The sequence below is a fragment of the Glandiceps talaboti genome, chromosome 16 (genome assembly GCF_964340395.1).
Source record: "Glandiceps talaboti chromosome 16, keGlaTala1.1, whole genome shotgun sequence".
NCBI lineage: Eukaryota > Metazoa > Hemichordata > Enteropneusta > Spengelidae > Glandiceps > Glandiceps talaboti.
In genome coordinates, this window is record NC_135564.1 from 21,617,745 (window position 1) to 21,642,221 (window position 24,477).

At 37.3% G+C, this 24,477-nt stretch overlaps 1 protein-coding gene across 1 annotated transcript; it reads right to left on the reverse strand.

The window, feature by feature from the left end:
* Positions 1-3,788: 3,788 nt before the first annotated feature.
* Positions 3,789-7,289, reverse strand: LOC144447219 (uncharacterized). The gene is made up of 3 exons (XM_078137121.1): positions 6,416-7,289; positions 5,034-5,181; positions 3,789-4,911 (listed from the first exon to the last, which is right to left on the reverse strand). The coding sequence occupies exons 1-3, from the start codon at positions 7,287-7,289 to the stop codon at positions 3,789-3,791; spliced, it is 2,145 nt and encodes a 714-aa protein (XP_077993247.1).
* Positions 7,290-24,477: the final 17,188 nt, after the last annotated feature.

Sequence of the window (24,477 nt, forward strand, 5' to 3'; positions counted from 1 at the left end):
TCGTGACTATCGTCCCATAACTTTGTAAGGCGCACGAAGCCGTAAGAAGTGAGGGATTTTTGGACTTTTATTACTCCCTCACTTCTCTCGGCTTCGCCGCTCGGGGCGCACTTCGTGCTCCTTACAAAGTTTAGGGACGAGTCTGGCATGTGGAGGGGAGACTAGCTATTGAGTAGCAATGAATGTCAATATTTACATTGTGATGTTACATGAACATAGCAGGTGATTATAACACATAAAAAGATGGCATTATTTCTATACAAGAGCTGAATTGGTTGACAACTGATGAAATGTAATATGTCTTCGTTTTCAAATCAAATATTTATTGTTGTCAGATAACTACCAATTACCATTGCCTCACTTCTGTGTGTAACTTGAGAGGACAATGCCAAGATAGTTGACTTGGTTTACAAGGTCGATTGTGATGTCGTTAATCGTATATTTATGAGCGATGAAAACCTTCTCCTTAATAACGAAAGTAATCACATTACATTTCTTCAAAATTTAAATTTGAGGTGCCACAGATTGGACCATACAAAAAGGTCAAAGGTCATTATATGATGTAGTCTAAAACAGTCTAGATCATATTGTATTGGAAGCTGATCTTAAAAGTTTTCCTGGTGTTCTTCTAGCAGTCACGAGTAAGGTAAGGGGTTGATGTTAAATTGCAAAAGTTTACCTTATATCACAGATTGTCACATACTTCGGAAAGAGTTTGAATGTTCTAAAATGAGATTGTTATAAAAGGAAAGGTTAAGTAGTCACGTGTTATAAATATATTACCCATATTATTATTTAAATGTGTATCGTTATATCTCTGAGCGAGGGTTATATATTATGATGATTTGAATAAGGCTTGACCTTTGACCTTTTAACCACCTAACATGTGTAGTTATAGAAACTATGAAAGATTTTGACTTTTAATAAAGCGGCCATATGGATGAAATTTGGTATTTATTTTGGATTTTTATATGATAAAACAGCTTCACTGTGTTTTTCTACTTGTAAAAATACTGTGAAATAACATACACCAAGTCCATGTTCATAACTCACTACATTGCAAAAAGTGTAAAACGTTTGTTATTGTACGTACAATAACAGACATTTTACACATTGTTTAATGTTTAAAATTTGCAGTTTATTAAGATATGGACTTGGTATATGTTATTTCACAGTATTTTTTCAAGTAGAAAAACATAGTCAAGCTGTTTTATCATATAAAAATCCAAAATAAATACCAAATTCTCATCCATATGGCCGCTTTAAGAGTCAAAGTTTAAAGGAAAAATGTGTTTCATACAATGATCCATTGTCACACAGAAATTAACTAAGTGAGGAGATGGGGGGGGGGGGTATTCTTTGAAGGCTTATATATAAACTCTTTGCGCCTGTGTCCTTCATTGCAAATGGAACAGTTACACTTTACTTTGGCCGGGGAACACTTTATTTAGACACGGGAACAGTTGTACATTACTTTGATTGAGGAACAGTTATCCCTCATTTTGACTGAGGAACAGTTACACTTCAGTTACACTTTACTTTGATTGGGGAACAGTTAAACAGTTATAAGTCACTTTGATTGGGGAAAAGTTACAATTTACTTTTATAAGGGAAAAGCTACATATTAGTTGAAAACATATATATGTTAAATGTTATTTTCACGATTGCTTTTTGATTATATATTTACTGTAGGTTTACTATATATACATATGTATATAAATTTATATATATATATATATATATATATATATATATATATATATATATATATATATATATATATATATATATATATATATATATATATATATAAATCTGATGATCGCACTATGCGTGAAACTCCGAGTTACAACCAAGAAAGAGTTCCAGTACTACCAAAACTATTACGCTCTGCCACTGCGGTATAGAGCACTGTCTTAGCAGATTGATACTCACCGAGTTATATATATATATATATAGTTACTGTAATTTATCTACATACATATATTTACTGTAGTTTAACTATACATACACATATATATATATATATATATATATATATATATATATATATATATTATATACTAGTATACATGTATGTTAATTGAAAATATCATCATGAAAAGGTTTCAACTTCTTCTTTTTTTGAAAGGTAATACATTTTTATAAATTTCAATAAAGCATTATTATACTCATTGTTATGACAATTTCCATCCTTATTTGTTCCCACTAAGCAGAGTCAGGAGAGGGCTATGGGAATGACTAATATCTGTTATCAGTCCTATTCCTGATATGCATAAATCAAGTTCAGTCAGACCTGGCATACATTTTGTGTACTGTAGGTGACATATGCACATCAATAATATTACTGCAATGTTTACTCATAATGTGTAACTCGTTTTTGTGTTGCACTAATGCCACCGAACGTATCATGTTGTTCATGGATGCAATCTTTATCCCTACAGGGTTCTGATGTTTGTGATATAGGTCTTTTTGGTGTTCCTAGTGAAGTATCTGGATTGATAATCCACTCATCCAAAAACTCTAAATTCACATCAGAGTTAACGCCTATATATTCAGACAGTTTAGCATGTTTATCTGAAATGCTTTGGCCACAGCCAGTAGTCTCACGTTCTAACCAAATATCATACATTCCAACTGCGTGTATATTTGTAGCCTCTTTAACTTTTTCCAACAGGGACTGGACCCCATCAAAACCGATATCATTATTGCAGAGATTCAATCTGGTCAAATTGCATCTAAACAGGAACTTTGAAAAGTGACAGGCTGCTTTTGATCCAAGGCGATTTGAACTAAGATCCAGAACATTAATCTTGGATGAACACAACATCTTTGAAAAGAAGTGTGTTGCTTTGCTACAGATTTCATTATTACTAAGGTCGAGTTCCGTTAGTGGTGCATGGGGCAAGACTTCGGCAATCGAAGCAAGGGTGTGATATGTCAATGCATTGCCACTAAGATCTAATTTCTTGATATGTGATGTCCTAATTAAGCCTGTCAGTGCTTCCTTTGCTCCATCACCAATACCGTTTTCTCTCAGGCTTAGGCTTCTTAATCCCTTCAAGTCGTTACTTTTAACATGCTCTCTTATATTTTCAACTGACCTAGCTCCTAACATGTTGCCTGTCAGATTTAAAGAAACGATGGCAGATTCACTGATATTCGCAGTCACAATCTTTAAATGTTCATCTCGTAGGTTCATATTCCGCAAATAAAGCAACCTCAAAGTTGTACTTTGTGATATATATTTTGCAATTGATTTCATTAGTTTGTCTTCCGGATTCCTTGTCCCCTTGCACAATTCAAACAGAATTAAATGGTACCATCGCCGAAGAACACTCATGAAGTATCTTAAGTACTGTACCCGATAACTATTAACTCCTGATATGATCAGTGAAACAAGAGACGGGTGTGCCTTAGCTATAATTATTAACAACCCTCGTAGAGCATTATCATTAAACAATGTAAGATCTAGTTTTACATTTTTTGGAAATTCTTTTCCAACCTTTCTTATGATTTGGTCCTCAGAAAACGATCGCGAAAAGAACTCCTTGCTAACGATCTCTCTTTCAGTATCTAAGAAGCACTCGCTAAGGCATTCAAAGGTAGCGCAAAATTTGTCTATGGGGAAGAACGTGAGTTCTTGTGGAAGCTTTTCCTTCTCCATCCTATTGCAATTATTCAGAATGCTGAAAATCTGGATAATACGTTTTATATCACCATTCTTGTGTAGCTTTCCAACGGCAAAAGTTAGCATGGCTCTGAATTTCGGATTGATACAGAATGACTCATTTAGATGCGACTGGCTTTCTTGAATAAGCATACAGATGATTTCCGGCAAAATGCTCTTGAATGCTTAAGTGAGAGTACGCGTACCTCGTAATGGGTCTTATTTTGGAGGTGCCTTTTTCCTTGATGAGGAACCCTGTCTTTAACAAACGTTCATCAGAACAATGTTGTCTGAGGATTTGTTCATCAAAGTAGTACTGCTCCTCTAATATTCCGCAATATGCAATCTTTCCTAAGTGACTCAAAAATCGACTGCATAAGTCAGAAATTGCCGTATCTATGCAATTAATAAACTCTGCATCATCCTTGTTTTTCGCGCAAAACCTACGAATTATACACTCTTCAAACTCCTCGTATAATGCTGTTCTAGTTGTCGGCATAGCGTTATGTTTATCTTCCCATATCATGCACAAAAACAGTGTATTTAATGGGTTTCTAGCCAATTGCAGCAAGATATTTTCCCTTTCAATATGCTCTATGAGACGAATATAATCATGGGGTTCTGCGCACATCTCGGGTAATATAAAGTATCGCTTTATGAATTCTTTGGAATGATCCGGAGTAAAGCCTTTGTTGACCAGTTGAAAATCACAATAACGTGGCAAATGAATCTCCGGCCTGGTAGTTATGAGGCAACAACAGTTTCGTAGTATCTTGTTCTGTATGATTTTTGTGAGATCGTGAGGGTTTTCCTGAAGATGTGGCGAACGACCCAATTCATCTTTTATGTTATTGGGGAGCTCATCCCACCCATCTATTACAAGTAGAACACACTGTGGATTATCTTCTATCCATTGCCATAACTTTACCCTATCAACTTTCGAATCATCAGCTAATAATTGGGCAGCTATGATGTTTCTAATTTGGTCAAATTCACCAAATAAATACCTAGCTTCTAACAGTAATACAAGGTGAAAATCATTTAATGGATGGTTTGTATCTTTCTTAGCCCAATCTGACACTATTCTAAGACATAGGGTGCTTTTACCGATACCAGGGTCGCCCTCTATCAGAATTCTTTGGTGTAATCTGTAGGTAGTCTGTATTTTCTTTGCGTTTGATGTTTCGCCTGCTTCAACTTCACATTTAATGATTCCAAACAAGTCGCTAAACTGGATAGGTCTGCAAGACAACAGTGCATTAAAAATATTAATAGTTGCTCAAATGTCAAAACAAAGATCTGATGTCGTTTACCATTACCTCAGTGAGGAAAAGAACAATAGTGTCTGATTAGCATCACTTACCTGCATTTCCCTTTCAGTTCCAGGTTAGTGTAGATATCCCGGAGGCCTACACTAAAGTCACTCCATGGAATTGGTTGCATGTTGTCTGTTGTCGCTATATAATGTTGCCGAAGTTCATCACTGCAATAATTCACGTTTGAATCAGCAACTGAAATGAAATGAAATGATAATGAAGACTCGTCAGTACAGATTAATAGTTATAAATAAATTTAACATTTGTACTGCACCAACATAGTTAAATGGATAATTCCTAGTTTTCAACGGTCTTCTTCCGAGGTGTGACGTCACGCGTTGTTTGCGGTATACACATGGGTGATTTCAGAATACTGTCCTGGTCAGGGGATAAAGTCGACCCGTTGATAACATACTATAGTTACAGGCCCAGGGGATATCAGGGAGGCGAAAGAAAATGTGAACTTGACTCTTTGTCGGTGTGGTTATCCATTAAGGGCCATAAAACGCGTCACCAAAGGCAAGAACGACGACACTACACATCGCACTAACAGTTCCAAGCAAACACTACATGCACATATAACCACACCCTATGTTAATAAACCTTCTGAAACCCTGCGACACATATATAGATCATATGGTATCCCAGCTTCATTTTAAATCTATGAGTAATCTCAGACAACTGTTGGTAAGTCCTAAAATCGAAATCTACCTGGTGAAGTATGTGGTCACGTTTATCATATTAGGTGTGAGGGTTCTGACAACTCGGTCTGTACGCGTACAGGTGACAACATTGGTGAAATAGAAAGAACATTGAAATCCAGATTTCAGAAACACATACGTCCTAGCTCGTTGTGCATCATTGTAAGTTTCCAAACACATCCTGAAAGACTGTTTTATACATAGCATTGACATGGAGAATGTTCCATCCTGAAAAAGGAGCCAGCAGACTGCTTTGTTAGGGTAATCCAGGAAGCCAATCATATCAGAGCATTAGAACCAGTACTAAACAGAGACGGGTGCTGATATACTTTACAAGCTATCGAGGAAAATATTTTGAAGTCACCCATGACACTCGTGACTTCACACCTCTGACAAAGACCTGAACACCCGGGTTGAAAACTGTATTTTGGTGCAATACAAAGTTTGAATTTATTTTAAATGAAATGAAATTTAATTCAACACCAGATGTTTCAGTGATATTTTAACACTTTAAATTAATACCTCGCCAGTAATTACCTGGCTGTGATTTGAATCACGTGACTGTTGGGTATCTTTACAGGCTCGAAACAAAGTATTCACCTTTTTACAGTTCTCTCAAACAACAGTGTAATGCAATCTCTTGTTTTGAAAAATCTCAACATTGCATCACCTTTAACTCTTGCACTCTGGATAGACTTGAATATTAAAAGACCAAACCAAAATCTAACCTTCAGTTTGAGTGCTATTATTACACACTCTTATCCGGGACGGCTCTTCTTCAGTATCGACACCAGTCGTGTCCGATGCAAGCGCAAGTACCGGGCAAGTAGCCGATGTCATAGTTTCACGAAGTTGTTTAAACTCGTTGAGCAATTCAGTACTGGACTGCTCGTGCTTCTCCAGGCTTGCAGCTTGTTGTTTTGCATTTTCTTTGATTGATTGTTTGATATCATCAAGTATTTGTAGTATGTCATCAGATTTCTGTAACCCTTTCTTCTGCAAGTCATAATCTTCTCGACAAATGGTGATGAACTGGACTAGCACACTTATGTGTGTTACTGAATCTTGAAAGATTGTTTTGTGTTTATCAATGTCCGATTGTGTACTCCCGAGTCTCAACAAAACAACAGAAACCTGCTGCCATTGTAGTTCAAAATCGGTGTCTGATAGTTCAGTGCTAATAACGTGACCATACAGTTCATTTCTGAACAGTCTCAGTCGAACTAAATCTGCAACTGTTGAATGGTTACCTTGTGTTGGTTTATTCCAGCCTTTCCAGTTTGCGTGTTGGAAACCGCATATATTTCGAACAAGTACAAATAACAATGTTGTATCATAATCGTCTAAGGATGGAATTTTCCCACTCTTTGGGTACAGCAGATCGTATTGTTTAGCATTTATAACTTTGCTCTGATGTAAATGGACAAGTGTAGCTTTGTGTTTCGCAAGTTCAATGTGTAAAGGTGAACGCAGTTTGCTTTCAATGACTCGTCTAAGTATACGTGTACCTTCGTTGATAATAAGGGAACCAAGTCTAGCACCATTCACCATTTCTTTGTTACTGATCTGTGACCGTAAATCTTCTCCAGGTACAACCGCCATTGTTACATCAGATGAATCAAATTATTTGTGTCTAGCTGCAATGAAAAAAGTCATTATATTAAAACATGTGGGTTTGACTTGAATCTCCCTTCAATATCACACATCTACAGACTACAGTTTGTACAATGCTACGAAAAAGATTGCACTGGCTGCAACTTATGGTGGCCATATTTGTTGACAATATTTTGTTACATGCAATATTGTACACCCTGAACACTATTGAATCACCTTTGGACGAACGTATTTTTTTTGTAACTGCATACATGATAAATCAATCAAATTGATTTTTATGTCGGCACCCAAACATCGACGATCACTATTTAAACCCCTGTTATGGCAATACTAATGGATAAGATCGAGCACTGATTTACATGTGCAATTATGTCTGATTATTGGTATTTTAACACTTTTCAGTGAATAGATTTGTTACAAACTAGTGCAGTTTTAACATGGCGACAAATCCAACACCAAGCTATCGCTCAAGATTTTATTTTGGAAGTCGTCCCTTCCTTCTCTGTCCTGCAAAGAGACAGGCTTACCAGAAATGCTGGTAACTAAGAATTAACGCACCCTGTGGTCAAATATTACAAACTTGTCAATGCACCACGTATAAATAATATTGCTAACACATACAATGCTTTTTTACATGTATAAGTAACTGACCAATTTTCAATTTTTAGTGAATATATATGTCCCAGTTGCAGCTTTAAGCTTGTGTTATCGAAATTTAAAGTACCCAAACATTTAAACTTAATTTTCTTGTGTGTCGTCGTGAAATCTGTCCATTTATTTCTTTTCAAGGCCACGGTATCAATGCTTTGTGCCACTACGATAGTACGACTTTGTATATCTGAGGTGATCTAAGTACATCGAACTTTGGTCAGCAACGGTAAACAAGTCATGTGATGGTAAACAATGATATGCTGTAAGTAGAGCAAGCCATATAGGGATAAGAGTAAATATTCTGCCCCAAGTCAAGTACCTGTGATGCTGACATTTCTGTTTGAAGTACAAAAGGCGAGTGTGACATTAGCAGGAGCTTCGTCTACAATTTAATTACGCTAGAAATGATACAAAATAAGCTTTAAAATGTTGTAATAAAGGTTATAACCACAGGAAGATGTCATGTGTACATTGAACATTAGTGTATGGTAACAAATCTGTTTACATAAATCTGAGAAAAACATAGGCTGATACCATGGTAACACAATACCCTGTAAGTTATGAAAAGACAATGCATATGCTTTTAGTTCGAATATATTCGCGATATACTTGCGCGATCACAGAAACAAGTGTAATGTTACCCCTTTCATAAACAGTTGGCTAAATACGTTAATATCATTGATGTTATTAACATTTTATTGTATTCTGATAGAATTTAGTCATTACTTTTCGCAGGACGGTGTTGAGCGAAATGCGTGCACTGTCTGCAAGCAGCTAGTCTAGTTCCTATACTACGGTGGACGAGAAGGACATTTCCGCGCTCTCAATGATTGGGCGTTCAAAGCAATTTCCGCGATCTCAATGACAGAGTTCAAAGCAATTTCCGCGCTCTCAATGACTGAGCGTTCAAAGCAATTTCCGCGCTCTCAATGACTGGGCGTTCAAAGCAATTTCACCGCTCTCAATGACTGGGCGTTCAAAGCAATTTCACCGCTCTCAATGACAGAGCGTTCAAAGCAATTTCACCGCTCTCAATGACTGGGCGTTCAAAGCAATTTCCGCGCTCTCAATGACTGAGCGTTCAAAGCAATTTCCGCGCTCTCAATGACTGGGCGTTCAAAGCAATTTCACCGCTCTCAATGAGTGGGCGTTCAAAGCAATTTCCGCGATGTCAGACATTTCCGCAACAGAAACGATTTCTCTGACAGAAGCGATTTCCCAGACGTACAGAAGTGGAATCCCCACAAGTCACGTGTTAGTGACCCGGAAGTACATGTAATTGGTGAAAAATTGTGGACACAGTGACGGTGCCTGTGTGTACACATTGTCATTGATAACTACAGTAGGTATTGTCAGAGATAGCTATAGTAACAGGTATTGTCACAGATAACTATAGTAACAGGTATTGCATCCATGGCCAGAAGTCATATATTTTGCAGGAAATACATTTTTACATTTAACTCATGCACGTTTTACATTTTTTTAAACAGAAGTTAGAAATCATTTTTTACATTCTCTGACTGCACGAAATACATTCTAAGATCGGGCGGACGGTCCAGGGAGCTTGTAATAAAAGCATTTAATACATTCTAGAGTTGCACGAAATACGTATACATTCTAGTATTGGGAGATTTAATGCCGTAACAGTAACAGGCATTGTCCGGGATAACTATAGTACCAGGTAGTGTCAGAGATAGCTATAGTAACAGATATTATCAGAGATAACTATAGTAACAGGTATTGTCACAGATAGTTGTTGCGGAAAGCTTGTGGGTGTCACGCCCCGGGTGCCTGTATTTGGCTCGTCTCAGTACCTTAATGGAGAAAGTCGGATTTTTCCCAGTACTTCAGGTCTAGATATCCCGTGTTTTATTCGAAACACACTTTTCATATGCCAGTCAGTTGCTGAGGGGTGGAGTCTTGATCAGGTAGCTATAGCAACACTTTTCTTTTCCCCCTCTCTCTCTCTCTCTCTCTCTCTCTCTCTCTCTCTCTCTCTCTCTCTCGCTCGCTCGCTCGCTCTCTCTCTCTCTCTCTCTCTCTCTCTCTCTCTCTCTCTCTCTCTCTCTCTCTCTCTCTCTCTCTCTCTCTCTCTCTCTCTCTCTCTCTCTCTCTCTCTCTCTCTCTCTCTCTCTCTCTCTCCTGTTAAAACCTACTTCTTCCTTTAGGGAAACGTTTTCTTGTATGCCTCCGTAAGGTTGAGGCGTTTATTTTCACGAGTTGGTCGTGATATTTCAGGTTTCTTGGGTTGTGCCGTAGTCTAGAGACGCTGGCATTGGCGAATGTGTCTGTACTCAAGTTTATATAGTGTATGTTCTGCCATACACAAGGTCAATCGAACAGCTTGGTGTGACGGAGAGGGTTTTTCACGCTTATCGAATGCTTGCTAACGCTACCACTTATTAGCTTTCGTAGGCAATCTATTCTAGTGTTTTATTAGGTGTTAAATATCAGAGTTTTTCGTGTACTTTCTACGAGTTCGTCACACTATTTTTTCTCTTTAACATAATAATGACGGTTCTAGGGCACCCCGCCCCCCGAAAAAAATGCCCCCGGAGAAAGGCCTCAGGTGGGATAATTACATACTAGGACAGGGTCGAAAGTGGTCCTGTTTATGAGTTAATAACTGTTTATTTAGAAATCAAATCCCATGTTTATCGCACTTCGTTTTTTCTAAAATTTCATTTCATTATCAATATATCAGTCTTTATCAGCATGTTTGAAAATATGAAAGTGTATGTGTATTTGTAGGCGTGATTGGGGGCATTTATCCTACGGGTTGTTTGTCTGGGGGCGTAGTGTCCTGTTACCAATAATCACAACATCATAGTCCTTTCATCTTACACAAATATCAATTTCTTGATAACTTTCATATATACTGACTGCAACCAATGTTGGAATAGTTGTTTCAACATTCTGATGAAGTCTATCCTCGATACTCTGTCTGCATACTGACTAGGTGCGTGACTAACGACGTCCAAGTGAAATCCCAATCTATCCAGATATGATGTGATTCGTTTCTGACGTAATTTCAAACCACGATTACGTGTTTAAACAATCAACATTTGAAATTACATGTGAATTTGGAACTTACTGTTTTAGGTGTTGATATCGAAATTCGAACTTTCGTTTTTTGAAACGCAATCAAAATCAAACCACAAACAACGTTTCACGTTTCAACGTTTTACTGGAAAGTTAGGGACACCTTTTACTCATACTATCTACAGTTTCTATGAAGTTTGCAGGTTGTTTACTAAAAATGATATCAAAGCGAAGATCAAAGGAAAGCAAAGACAACAAGTAACAGATACCGTTGGAATATGAACATATCCTTTTGGACGTCCTAAATGTACAAATAAATCGTAAATTTGTAATCAATGTTTGGGGCGGGACCTCGTTTCTGGCGCATATTGCATGACTAACTGACACCAGCCATCCATCCACCCATACAGTGACGGTTGTTTGTACATTATACAATAATTGTTTTTAGGTAGTGAGTTATCGTCGGCATTATTTTTTCAATCAAATGTATTTATTGTGATGTCATACCGACGATGTTATACTGTTTAAATATATTTGTGTTGTTACCTAGACGGGGATGGGGAGGGGCCGGCTGCGTAACTAGACTGTGTAAAATAAAATAAGATGACTCTGCTGAGACTTCCAAATCCAAACTAGACATTCCACACACCCAAAAACTTACAGAGCTCGAGACCCTTGATCTTAATACTTAAGACGGCACTTCGCACAAAACCCCTACCCCTTTCCAGCACATTTTCAAATTGGGTGAATCGATGTAACATAGTCGATGTCTCTTTGAGTCGAGCCTAGTGGCACAAATGTTACAATAATGTAACGATAAAAAGTGCACAGCTGAGAAAAGTGAAACATGGTTCATGTTTTGATTTTCGATGAGTCTCAAAAAATGGATGTTCAAAAATCGATATCAACATCCAAAAATCAACTTCGAAATTACTTGTATTTCTAAATGTCGATTGCTTAAAAACGTATTCATGGTTTGAAAACGAATCATATCATCTCTGGACAGATAGGATTTTACTTGGACGTCGTTAGTCACGCACCCGACTATCTTTCAATCTCAAACTATTGGAAGTCTCAGATTGATACACCAGAAATACATTTGCGAAGTGACTGGGCTACATAATTTTAATCATTCAAGGACATAAAATTGATATTACATATAGTGGACATAAATGAGTTACAAATTACTGTCGTGTTCTGCAACATTTTCTGCTGAAGACATTTTTATTTTTCATGAACATCAACTGGCATTTGTAAAGTGATTATTTCTCCCTCAAGCATACTAAGTGCATTGTTACAATTTATGGATGGGGTACCAATCTTTCTAAAATTCTTGCATACAACAATTGAGCTTCTGCATGACTCCTCCAAATTCTGTACTTGTGTGTACACATGAAACATGTGTCACTAACACGTGACTTGTGGGGATTCCACTTCTGCACGTCTGGGAAATCGCTTCTGACAGAGAAATCGTTTCTGTTGCGGAAATGTCTGACATCACAGAAATTGCTTTGAAACTCTTATCATTGAGAGAGCTGAAATTGCTTTGAACTCGGTCATTGAGAGCGCGGAAATTGCTTTGAACGCCCAGTCATTGAGAGCAGTGAAATTGCTTTGAACGCCCAGTCATTGAGAGCGGTGAAATTGCTTTGAACGCCCAGTCATTGAAAGCGCGGAAATTGCTTTGAACGCTCAGTCATTGAGAGCGCGGAAATTGCTTTGAACGCCCAGTCATTGAGAGCGGTGAAATTGCTTTGAACGCTCTGTCATTGAGAGCGGTGAAATTGCTTTGAACGCCCAGTCATTGAGAGCGGTGAAATTGCTTTGAACGCCCAGTCATTGAGAGCGCGGAAATTGCTTTGAACGCTCAGTCATTGAGAGCGCGGAAATTGCTTTGAACTCTGTCATTGAGAGCGCGGAAATTGCTTTGAACGCCCAATAATTGAGAGCGCGGAAATGTCCTTCTCGTCCACCGTACTATACAGTATCGTTACTATTTATACCTTCACTTCACTCTAACCGTGGTTAGAAACCACAGTTGGCATCCCGACTAGCAAGCAGCAGGATAGACTGTCGACAGTCGTTCGTGCCTTGTTTTTACTACTTTTCATCTTAAATCAAAGTCGTCGCCTTGCTCTGTAGCACTGAATACTAATGCATACTGATAGGAACTGCCGAAGGCACGAACTCGTGACTCCGGCACTCGCTGATCAGTACGTGGTTAATGGTTATAGTATTGCTCCGGATCGGAGCGAGGCAACGACTTTAGTTTTAGATAAAACGTAGCAAAAAGGCACGAACGATTGTCGACTGTGAGAGACCCTACTAGAAGCTACGAATTAAATAGCACCATGGAAACATTACAAAGAGATACAATGGGAGATACATACATGTACCACGACCAAATGTATTACACCGAATTCATTGTGCAGTTGTATATCTCTCCGAGTCTTGTATGTTGTATAAACTACTCGAATTTCATATTTTCTGTTATCCTCCAATTCTTGCATGAAAATGGCGGCGCGACCCGAAAGGGCTAGTCGGTTAAATATTGACACATACTAAGTGCAGAGTCCAGGTTCTGTCAATAAAGTGGGTAGTCTATCAGCTAGCCCTCGGATGTTCTTCCGATAAAATACGACACACAGCCGAACAACGCTATCGAGGATCGGGCAAGCCCTCACATGCGAACTTCGTTCGCTTATAGTTATAGCATCGAAAGAAAGCCCGAACGTCTAGCAGCAAGACTATAAAGTGGGTGGAGGGTCTATGAATAGAAATACTGAAGGGTTTGTTACTATGGGGTGATATCCTATGGGGTGAGATCCCCACCAAAATTAGGTGTTACCTTTATTTCAATATGATTTTATCATTTAGAGGCATTATTTCTTATTCCATCATTCTATCATTATTTCATCATTATTATATTATTATTTTATCATTATTTCATTCTTATGTCATCATTATTTGATCATTATTTCATTATTTCATTCTTATTTGGTCATGATTTCATTCTTATTTGGTCATAATTTCATTCTTATTTGGTCATAATTTCATTCTTATTTGGTCATGATTTCATTCTTATTCCATTCTTATTTGGTCATGATTTCATTCTTATTCCATTCTTATTTGGTCATGATTTCATTCTTATTTCATTATTATTGGTCATGATTTCATTCTTAGGGACTGGTCAGTTGTTCCAGCCGGGGGGGGGGGGGTTCTTAAATCGGGCCGACAAAAAGTCACTGACCCCCCCCCCCCCATCTGTAAAACCAAAAAACAGGCTGACCCCCCCCCCCTCTATCACTTAATTCTAAAACATGATGACATTCCCCCCCCCCCCCCCCCCCATATATATATAATATTCGCATGACAGGTATTTTTTGATCCTGTCTTAGTGTTGACTGTCTTGCATCTGCTTTATAAGATCCCGGGTTAGCACTATCATAATTATAATTATTGACTACACAGGGTAAATATATTCCAAAAAGAGTTTAATAGCATCTTGACAGTGACTTGATCGTGACTTAGTGTGTACTGTCTTGCATGTTTTTGGAATGCTCCTCGTCTTCTGTTTCACCTTGTTTATATACAGGGCATGTCCTGCTTGATAAGGTGGTGTTTGTGTATCTTCCAGTTTCTATATGTAAAATATGTGCACTAATTCTAAGTTTTGTCATTGCTGATCTGTATTGTGGATTTTTAATGTCTTCTAAATAATTTTCATATCCATTGTAATTTGTCTATATGTACGTAGTTTATTTTTATATTGTTTTTTCATTGTTGTCCTTCATTGTGTCCATTATATTTTTGTGGAGAAGCAACTTCAACTTTTCTTTAAATCTAGCAATTAGGTTTTCACTGTTGGAGTGGTTTGGTTCAGCTGTCCAGACCTTATCCATACTCAAAAGATTTAATGTTTGCTTCATTCCATAAAAAATTAACAACAGCAGCAAAAGGGAACACAGCTCCATAGGTGGTGGTGCTATATTGATTTTGATCTGACAAAAAATAGAAATATTACTTTCGCAATTTAAATGAATGAACATACAGAAAAATGTGAACTGACAGAAGCAGAGACACAGATAGAGAGAGAGAGAGAGAGAGAGAGAGATAGATAGATAGATAGATAGATAGATAGATAGAGAGACCCCTAACAATTTCTTGTTTATCTGTTTTTTTTAAAATTCATGTACAATCTTAAACATCAACAATCATTAATTGAATAATTCCTAACTGCAGTTTACGTGCATATGTCCAATTAATTACATAGACAAAGTAAAATGACAAAGACAACGTTTGTCACTGAGGGCGCTGTGATTCAAAAAAGGCATAATTTCTGATTCTTCACTGATTTGTAACTCTCTGTAAGTCTCTATGTATGCATTGCCAGTCTAAATGGAGTCTCTATGTACACATTGCCAGTCTAAATGGAGTCTCTATGTATGCATTGCCAGTCTAAATGGAGTCTCTATGTACACATTGCCAGTCTAAATGGAGTCTCTATGTACACATTGCCAGTCTAAATGGAGTCTCTATGTACACATTGCCAGTCTAAATGGAGTCTCTATGTATGCATTGCCAGTCTAAATGGAGTCTCTATGTACACATTGCCAGTCTAAATGGAGTCTCTATGTACACATTGCCAGTCTAAATGGAGTCTCTATGTACACATTGCCAGTCTAAATGGAGTCTCTATGTACACATTGCCAGTCTAAATGGAGTCTCTATGTATGCATTGCCAGTCTAAATGGAGTCTCTATGTACGCATTGCCAGTCTAAATGGAGTCTCTATGTACACATTGCCAGTCTAAATGGAGTCTCTATGTACACATTGCCAGTCTAAATGGAGTCTCTATGTACGCATTGCCAGTCTAAATGGAGTCTCTATGTACACATTGCCAGTCTAAATGGAGTCTCTATGTACACATTGCCAGTCTAAATGGAGTCTCTATGTACACATTGCCAGTCTAAATGGAGTCTCTATGTACACATTGCCAGTCTAAATGGAGTCTCTATGTACACATTGCCAGTCTAAATGGAGTCTCTATGTACACATTGCCAGTCTAAATGGAGTCTCAATCAATGCTACAATCAACATCACAAATAATTGCATAATTTTTAACAGGAACTGTCTTGTTTGTATTTATAGTGATGTTCCAAAAGCGTTCCTCAATCCCTTCTCAGCAGGAAGTGTCTTTTGTTTGTGTTTGTGTTTGTGTTTGTGTTTGTGTTTGTGTTTGTGTTTGTGTTTGTGTTTGTGATGAGGTTGCAAAGTGTTTCTCAATCCCTTCTCAGCAGGAAGTGTCTTTTGTTTGTGTTTGTGTTTGTGTTTGTGTTTGTGTTTGTGTTTGTGTTTGTGATGAGGTTGCAAAGCGTTTCTCAATCACTTCGCGCAGTACCTTTGGCAGACCATCTAAATTCCTAGCCATATGTGCTAGCCATGTGTTAAAAATTTGTGAAACCCGACTGTATGAAACTCCAAACAACTGATGAACAAATCGCAGTGTAAGCTCTAATTTCAACCTCATCAATGTTAAGATAAACTCCTCATAGCCTTGTAATTTTCTGTTAGGTCCTGGCTTATTTCTTCTGCTCTGGCTGTATCCATCCTTTTTTTTATGTTGTTCCTTCCTATACATACCATCAAGGTTTTCTGTCAGAACATCAAAATAGTCTTGGAGTAGTTTCTCTGACTGAAATCCAGTATAGTACATAACTGATTTGTCATTCTGGAAAACTTTCTCAAGAAATAACGTGCGACACAAGGCATCTTTGTCTGACACTATAGCATGAAGTTGTTTGAACTGCCGGTCTGTTTTGTTGAGTGCATCTATATCTTTACTGGTTAGATCACTTTGTGTTGATGATTCTGTAGTTGTAAAGTTTTTTACTGGTACTCCTCTCTCATTATTTGTGCTTTTTTCTGTCCCATTGCAGTGACAGTTGTTGGTATTTCCTGCTATAGAGATGACATTGAACTTAGCTGTTCTTTCACCAGATTCCTCAAATACTTCTGGTTCTTCTTGATATGTGTAAATATAGTCATGATCAGTAATTGGTACTGTAAGTGACTTGACACTTGTAGCTCCTGAAAGAAATGAATTCAAAATTTTATCAACGATTTTAATAATCAAAATGATAACTCACCAAGATTTTCACAATTGCTTTGTATTTGGATTTATGTATATAATTTTAAAGCGTGTTGAGCACAGCGTGGGAAAATGCTATATAAGAACCCAACATTATTATTGTTATTATTATTATTATTATTATTATTTTTATGTATATATGTATAAAATACATGTACTTGTATTATGGTGGTACAAGCTGATATTATACAATTTTGGAGAGGATGTTAACTTTTAGAGAGGGTGTTCATTTTTCGAGAGGGTGCTAATATTTGCTGCACATCAAATGGTAACTGAACTTGACGTATTCTACTTACTGAAGTTTACTCAACCATAATTACAGACAGAACTCCCTCCTGATATTGTACTTACTGAAGTTTACTTAACCATAATTACAGACAGAACTCCCTCCTGATATTCTACTTACTGAAGTTTACTTAACCATAATTACAGACAGAACTCCCTCCTGATATTCTACTTACTGAAGTTTACTTAACCATAATTACAGCCTGAACTCCCTCGTGATATTCTACTTACTGAAGTTTACTCAACCATAATTACAGACAGAACTCCCTCCTGATATTCTACTTACTGAAGTTTACTTAACCATAATTACAGACAGAACTCCCTCCTGATATTCTACTTACTGAAGTCTACTTAACCATAATTACAGACAGAACTCCCTCCTGATATTCTACTTACTGAAGTTTACTTAACCATAATTACAGACAGAACTCCCTCCTGATATTCTACTCACTAACACAACAAAGCAATTAAAACTTATTTCCATTGTGGTCCTCGATTTCAAAAATCCAACATGGTGGTAGGCAAAGAACTCACGTGATTGAAGCAAGATTAGTGTAAAATGGAAATGAAACATAAAAACATTGAAATGACTCCTGAAAAACAATACAACTAATGTATATACATTACTAACTTTTACTGTTGGCAAGCATTTGAGACATTAAGTGGTTTTTTACTGATTTCTTGAATGTACTTTTACACTGAGAATGCCGTATTGGCAGTGGTAAACTGTTCCAGTACCAGTGTACCTAAAAGTATGAATGCCCCAGCCTTTAACTCTGGGAATCTTAAAGGTTGAAATGCTATTTCTCGTATTATAACTATTTCTGTATATATGTATTTGGTTTCTCATGTACTGAGGCACATAGCCATTATAGATGTTAAACATGTGATTTAATTTGAGTTGACTGACTCTCTGTTCAACTGGCAATAGTCCCACTTTATGAAATTCGTCCATCCCAATGTGAGTTCTGTGGGGGACATCTAATAGAAATCTTAGCCTTGTTTTGTGCCACCTGCAGCCAGGACTTAGATCGTTTAGTAAGACCTGAGTACCACGCCGAACAGGAGTAGTCGAAGTGACACTGAATCAACGCTGACACAAGAAGCTTTTTCGTTTCAAGATTTAAATTCCTTGCATTTCTGTAGAGAAATTTTATTTTTTTGAACACTTAGTGATGATTGCGTTTGCAATGATGTCACCCGACAAGGACTGATCTAATGTCACTCCTAGGTATGTAACTTGCTGCTTTGACTCAATATCACTCCCACAACATTGTATCTGTAATTTGTTGATTTTATGTAGCCTTCTCTTTGATGCAAAAAGAATTGATTCTGTTTTACCTAGATGTAGAGATAGCTTGTTGTCAACTAACCACCCCTGAATCGACTCGAGTTCACTGCTTAAGGCCACCTGTATCTCAGTCACATCCTTTCCAGATACCAACAATACAGAATCATCGGCATACAGTAGAAGTTTACACTTCACAGCTGCTGACATGTCATTAACATAGATAAGAAACAAAAGTGGTCCGAGTATTGAGCCTTGTAGCACACCGCATGTAATACAATTTTCAGAAGAGATGGATCTATTTACATCAACCACCTGTTTTCGACCAGTCAAATACGACTTGAACCAATCCACTGAGGCACTATCCAGGCCCAGGGCACTTAGTTTATGTAACAGAATATCGTGATTTACAGTATCGAACGCTTTTTGTAGATCAAGCATAATCATACATGTACATGTATAACTTTCATCAACTTTGTCACATATAGATAGTTTTTGTAAATAAAGATATTGCAACCAAACTTGCAAGAAACATCCTTCTTGATATAATTGTTTTAGGAGTATTATTATTTTGTGTTTCTTTATAATTAATGAAATATGACACCAGTAAATATGAAAATTAACTATTTTTTAATATTTTCACTTCTATCTCGGAAACTACATGATGTTTTTCTCTTTTATTGGCATTTATACATTCCTTATAAAATTGTCCAACTTCTGTTGGTGGTTGTGGTCGATTTTCATCTTCATTTTTTCTAAATGAATGTTTAAAACTGTAAATTTCAGTAAAAAAAATGAGTGCTACTCTGGCAAATCCTTGTTATCGAACTATACGTGCTACATCGAAAAACCACCGACCTAATTTTTTTATAATCATGTTTTATCGACCAAAAAAAGTGCCATTCCATTGCCATGAGTAACAACGTATATCTGAAGGTTTTAAAAAGGGATACAATGTGTGAAAAATGATGTTTTTCGTGTATTTTTAGCATTTTTACAGCACCTCTTTTGCATTGATCAGCTGGTGTATTTGTCATTCTGACACTGTTAGGCCCTCGAGTAAACGTTTAGATTATTATTAATATGGCGTGTTCTTGATTGTTTGGTGTAGAAAACCATTCAAGCATGACACATGTCAAACCTCTACCAGAATGTTATACTATGTAGCTAGGCTAAGGGGTTGTAAACAATAGACACTACACTGTGCATGCGAAGCGTCCGTTCACTAGCGAGTTCTTTAGCAATATATACCACATGCTACATTTACACTAAATGCTCAAAGAAATCGTTATTTTACCGCGATTCGGCGCTTTATATCAAAATGGTTTGCTCAGTAAGTAAGACAGAGAAGGTAAGAACAAGCATGAGTTAGCATCCAAGAAAAAATTCATCGAGGACTCTGATGCCTTCGTCAGAGAGAGGCATGCTGTATAAATATATGCAACACCATGTACCAACAACAAGCTCTGGAACTTGAAGCGAAAGAGAAACTGTATACCCAGTATGTGTTACATCAAACTAAGTTCAATACACATAGTAAAAGTTTGATTTCGATTTGACAGTTTTGTACAAATAAACATGTCTTCTGTCAAATTAGTTAGTTTTTGGTAGTCGTGTCTTTGCTGACATGACGTACATGCCCCTGTTCGCATATACATATCTCAGCCTCTGTAAATTGCTGTTGACATTCACTTCACTCAGAATAACACGATAAAAACATCTTGAATTTTTCACGATAATTTAAATAATATTGATTTGGACAGACGTCATTGACAAACAAATTTATAACTAGACAAAAACTTGACTCGATTGGTATATCGCTACCACGTAGTAGTACACTCGACTTCGGAGCAAGTCGCTGTACCCGAAGGCCGGCCCGATCGGGGGAGAGTACATGTACGTGGAAGCACATGTCACATGATTGTATGTTGGCGACTGACGTCGCGGTGAGTCTATGCTAATTGGCAAATACAGATGGATTTCGTAAATAGGACAAGTTTAATATTCATCATCCAAGAGCTTTAGCCGTTCATACTTTCAAAGGGTGTGGATATAAATCATTGAAAAATCTTGAACACAACAAATCGCATACTTGTAAGTATAGTGCAAGGTCACCGGAAGTACCGTACTTAGACTGACTCTCGTAGTTTTGACTCGCAATTGTTAGTTAGTTTGCAGTCAATTTACCTAATACTGTTAAAAAACTGAGTAATGTGTCCCACATGATGAAATATTTTGCCATCCGTCAAACAATTTTCGCGTTTTCAAATTTGTGTTATGATCAACCAAAATATGAATCATTGAATGCATAAACGCGTAACCTTTGGACTCCAAACTTTGGGCTAGTAATTGTGCAACGTGACATTTTGTACTAAAAGATGATAACACGTTAGTGTTACGCAGTGAGTAAGTTTTTTTTCATATCCGATGACAGTTTCATTTGCAAATTGTTTTAAAGTGGTGTTTCGAAATGCCGTCAAATTATTATTAGTATTATACCATCGTTTCGAAAGTCTTTAGACTTTACATATAGGCATGGATGAATTTCTCATTTCCCTCATAGAGGGCGTATCAAACCCCCTAGCTACACAGAAAACTCTCCAATGTTGGAATATTTAATCCGTGTTTAGTGCCTCTAACTATGAATGGATTTTTTTTGCATGTGAAAAATAGTTTCTAGTGACTGTGTCGAGGTTTTTATGAAGTTTTTATATACAAATTCAGCTGACGCCCTAGCCTTTACCGCCACCTTAAAACTAAAAGCTACATCGATAATATTTTCAGGACAGATGTGCTTAGGTATCGCAAATGTATGCACCAAATTATATTGAATTTGAAGCATGTATTCTTGAGATATAGCCTAATTACCAAAAACCATTAATTACGTTACCAAAACCTAATCAGTTCTTGCCAATACTCTATGAAACACATTTACGAAATTTCACTTGAATTAAGTCAGCCAGCCGTTTTTTAGAAAATGGTGACATACACACACACACACACACAGACTTTTCACCCCAATATATAAACTTCCTTATGGAAGGTAAAAATGAAAGTCTGTTTTGTCCAAGTGAATATTATCAGACTGAAGTTTGTGTACACACAGCCTACGGACTAAAACTGATACCTTGCAAAACTACTTTACACTTAAAGGCCCACCTCCCCTATTTAAACGGCGGCACACCCTTTGTGGTCATTTTGCTAAACAATAGGGAAGGGGTGACAACCTAGCCAATGCTCCTGCTAAACTGCAGTTTTGCACGAGTTCCGATCATTGGCATCTACCGTTCTGTGACCAAGTCATTATGAATATATGATGTATATAATTACCGCATTCGTTTTCAATAAGAATGGAAATTTGAGGCAAATTTCTCGAAATTACTTTCGGTCAGACATCTTAAAAGGTACGCCAACTTTGCCGTTGACAATGCTACACAGATATAAATCAACATGTAGTACACACTAATGAACTAATCCTAATGACTCTTACATTATCTCCCAAATAAACATGATTAGCTGAAAATCACGACCCGGCATACAGTTATTCTAAATGATCTATTACTGTGATAGAGTGCCATTTACATATACATGTACACGGTTACAAAAAGTAAATTTGAAGCATTGCCTATCAACCGTCATGGTGTAATAAAATATTATGTACGATAAATCCAGTTTTGAATGAGGTGATACTTCCGAGTCCAGATAATAACACTGATGGACCAAATTTGGCTTGTAGTTTGTAAAGGTGTTAGGTAGTTAATGATATTCTCTTTTTGGAGGATGTGGTGGTCCTGAAAAGGGCGATTTGTGTAAGCACAGACAACTAACACACAGATTGGTAATGGCTATTGTTCAAGGTGTTAATCTGGGGATTAACAGCTCGATCCTTGCCTCGGGTACGCTACAAGGGTCTCTACCACTTTCAACGTTACACCAAAAGCTACCGAAGTCCGTATTTGGGTACTATTGGTGTTTTGTTGTTTAAACAGCACCACGTCATTGGTAAGGGTCAAAGGTCCGATAGCACTATTTTGAACCGGAAGCCGACAATTTCTGCAGAAACAGCTTGAAAATCGAGCAAGATTTAGCAGAGTTATTGCTTTGTAAAACTTGCTTGTTTGGGTCGGTCAAAATTATGAATATATAATAATAATAATAATATTTATTTCTTAAAAAAACAAATGCTTTCAATGTAAAAACATCTCAAAGCGCCTTACAGCACTAAGATACTATTAAAACACAATACATCAGAGAAAGTGAATAAAACAATCATACAGTAAAAAGGTATGTTTTAAGATTCGATTTAAAAATATTAAAATTTTCACTCGAACGGAGTGCAACAGGCAGCCGATTCCACAAACGTGGAGCACATGACGAAAAGGCCCTGTCACCATAAAACACCGTGTTAACTACGGGCTGCTGTAATGTTTTTGCTCCTGCCGTAGTAGATCGAAGGGTGCAGCCAGGAGAACGAACATTCAAGAGGTCACTAAGGTACACTAAGGTGTCCTATTATCTAAAACTTATATAATGAACATATTTGATTTAAAAATGCAGCAACATGGAATTTGTTACACACTGTATGACAAATTCTGACGATAGGGCAAGTTGTGTTCTATGGCTCTATAGTATTAAAGTTACACTCTGGGATTTTCGTCCTACCCACTGGGATTTTTGACAGAAAAGTACATACTTTATTTATTCAATAGTCGTAACATTTCCAACGTTTAAATGAGGGTCTATGCATTCATCGCCCATGTCAAATTGAACACAAGCTGTTAACGGTTCCCGATCAATTTACCGGAGCGGAGTTCCCACCGACCCCCCCAGTGGTACAAGTACCATAATCAAAGTGAACCTGTACAACAGAAAACATACAAACTGCTTTGAAAATGATGTTTTAAATAAGAAGGCAAGCTAGCTTCACATCATAAAATATCCTCAGTATGATTGTAATTTTTCTTGGAAAACAATGCGTCGTCTTATTGTACATGTATGTTATGGTACTGGGAGTCGATTGTTTTTATTTTGATTCATAACATGCATGTACCCCTGTGGCATGCAATCAACGTAAAAAGACGCAACACTAACGTTTGTTGCAATAGTGTCTACTGTGACCTGGAAAATTATCTGCATCATGCCAAACACATGTTTACAATGTAAATGTATATAGTGTCGGTCGACAACACAAGACGGTATGTGTTTACATGTCAACGATATTTGATCTGAGTCGGCTTCAAGTTCGCATGAGAGTTCAAGTGCCGATATTGCAAGTCATCTATTACATTTATGATTCTGTCAGTAGGATAGCAAACTTTCCCATTGAAATATCGTGTGGTCTGTTGATTTATGCATGACTATATTGAATTCGGGCAGATTCACACGTTGAAAAGTTATTTCCATGACAACAGAGTTTTGTTTACCGAGGCTATGATCGAACAATGGGAGGTTTGTTATGAATCTGTCTATTAATTGTCTGTGGTGTAAGGAACTACCTCATGCCCAACGATGACCGACATACGGTATGCCAGGTAAATTTGGATACAAACCTCTGACTTGAGATGTCACACATGTTGGCATGACCTCTCTCCTAGTCACAGCGACATCCTCGGCCCTCATCAATTGTTGTTTCCTTTCTAAATATCGAGGGTTACTCCATACATTCCGTCTGTCCAGCATGGTCCAATATTTTCGATAAAGACGATGGCGGATGGTCCAGTTGTCATCGCACGCTTCTTGGCCACTACCAAACCAGTCT

What these genes read in the sequence shown, in the direction of transcription:
- LOC144447219 (XM_078137121.1), bottom strand. Translation starts at nt 7,289, where the DNA reads ATGGCGGTTGTACCTGGAGAAGATTTACGGTCACAGATCAGTAACAAA. An exon ending in TAATAGCACTCAAACTGAAG is followed by an intron (nt 5,182 to 6,415) that starts GTTAGATTTTGG and finishes ATTTCATTTCAG; the next exon opens with TTGCTGATTCAAACGTGAAT. An exon ending in GAACTGAAAGGGAAATGCAG is followed by an intron (nt 4,912 to 5,033) that starts GTAAGTGATGCT and finishes GTTGTCTTGCAG; the next exon opens with ACCTATCCAGTTTAGCGACT.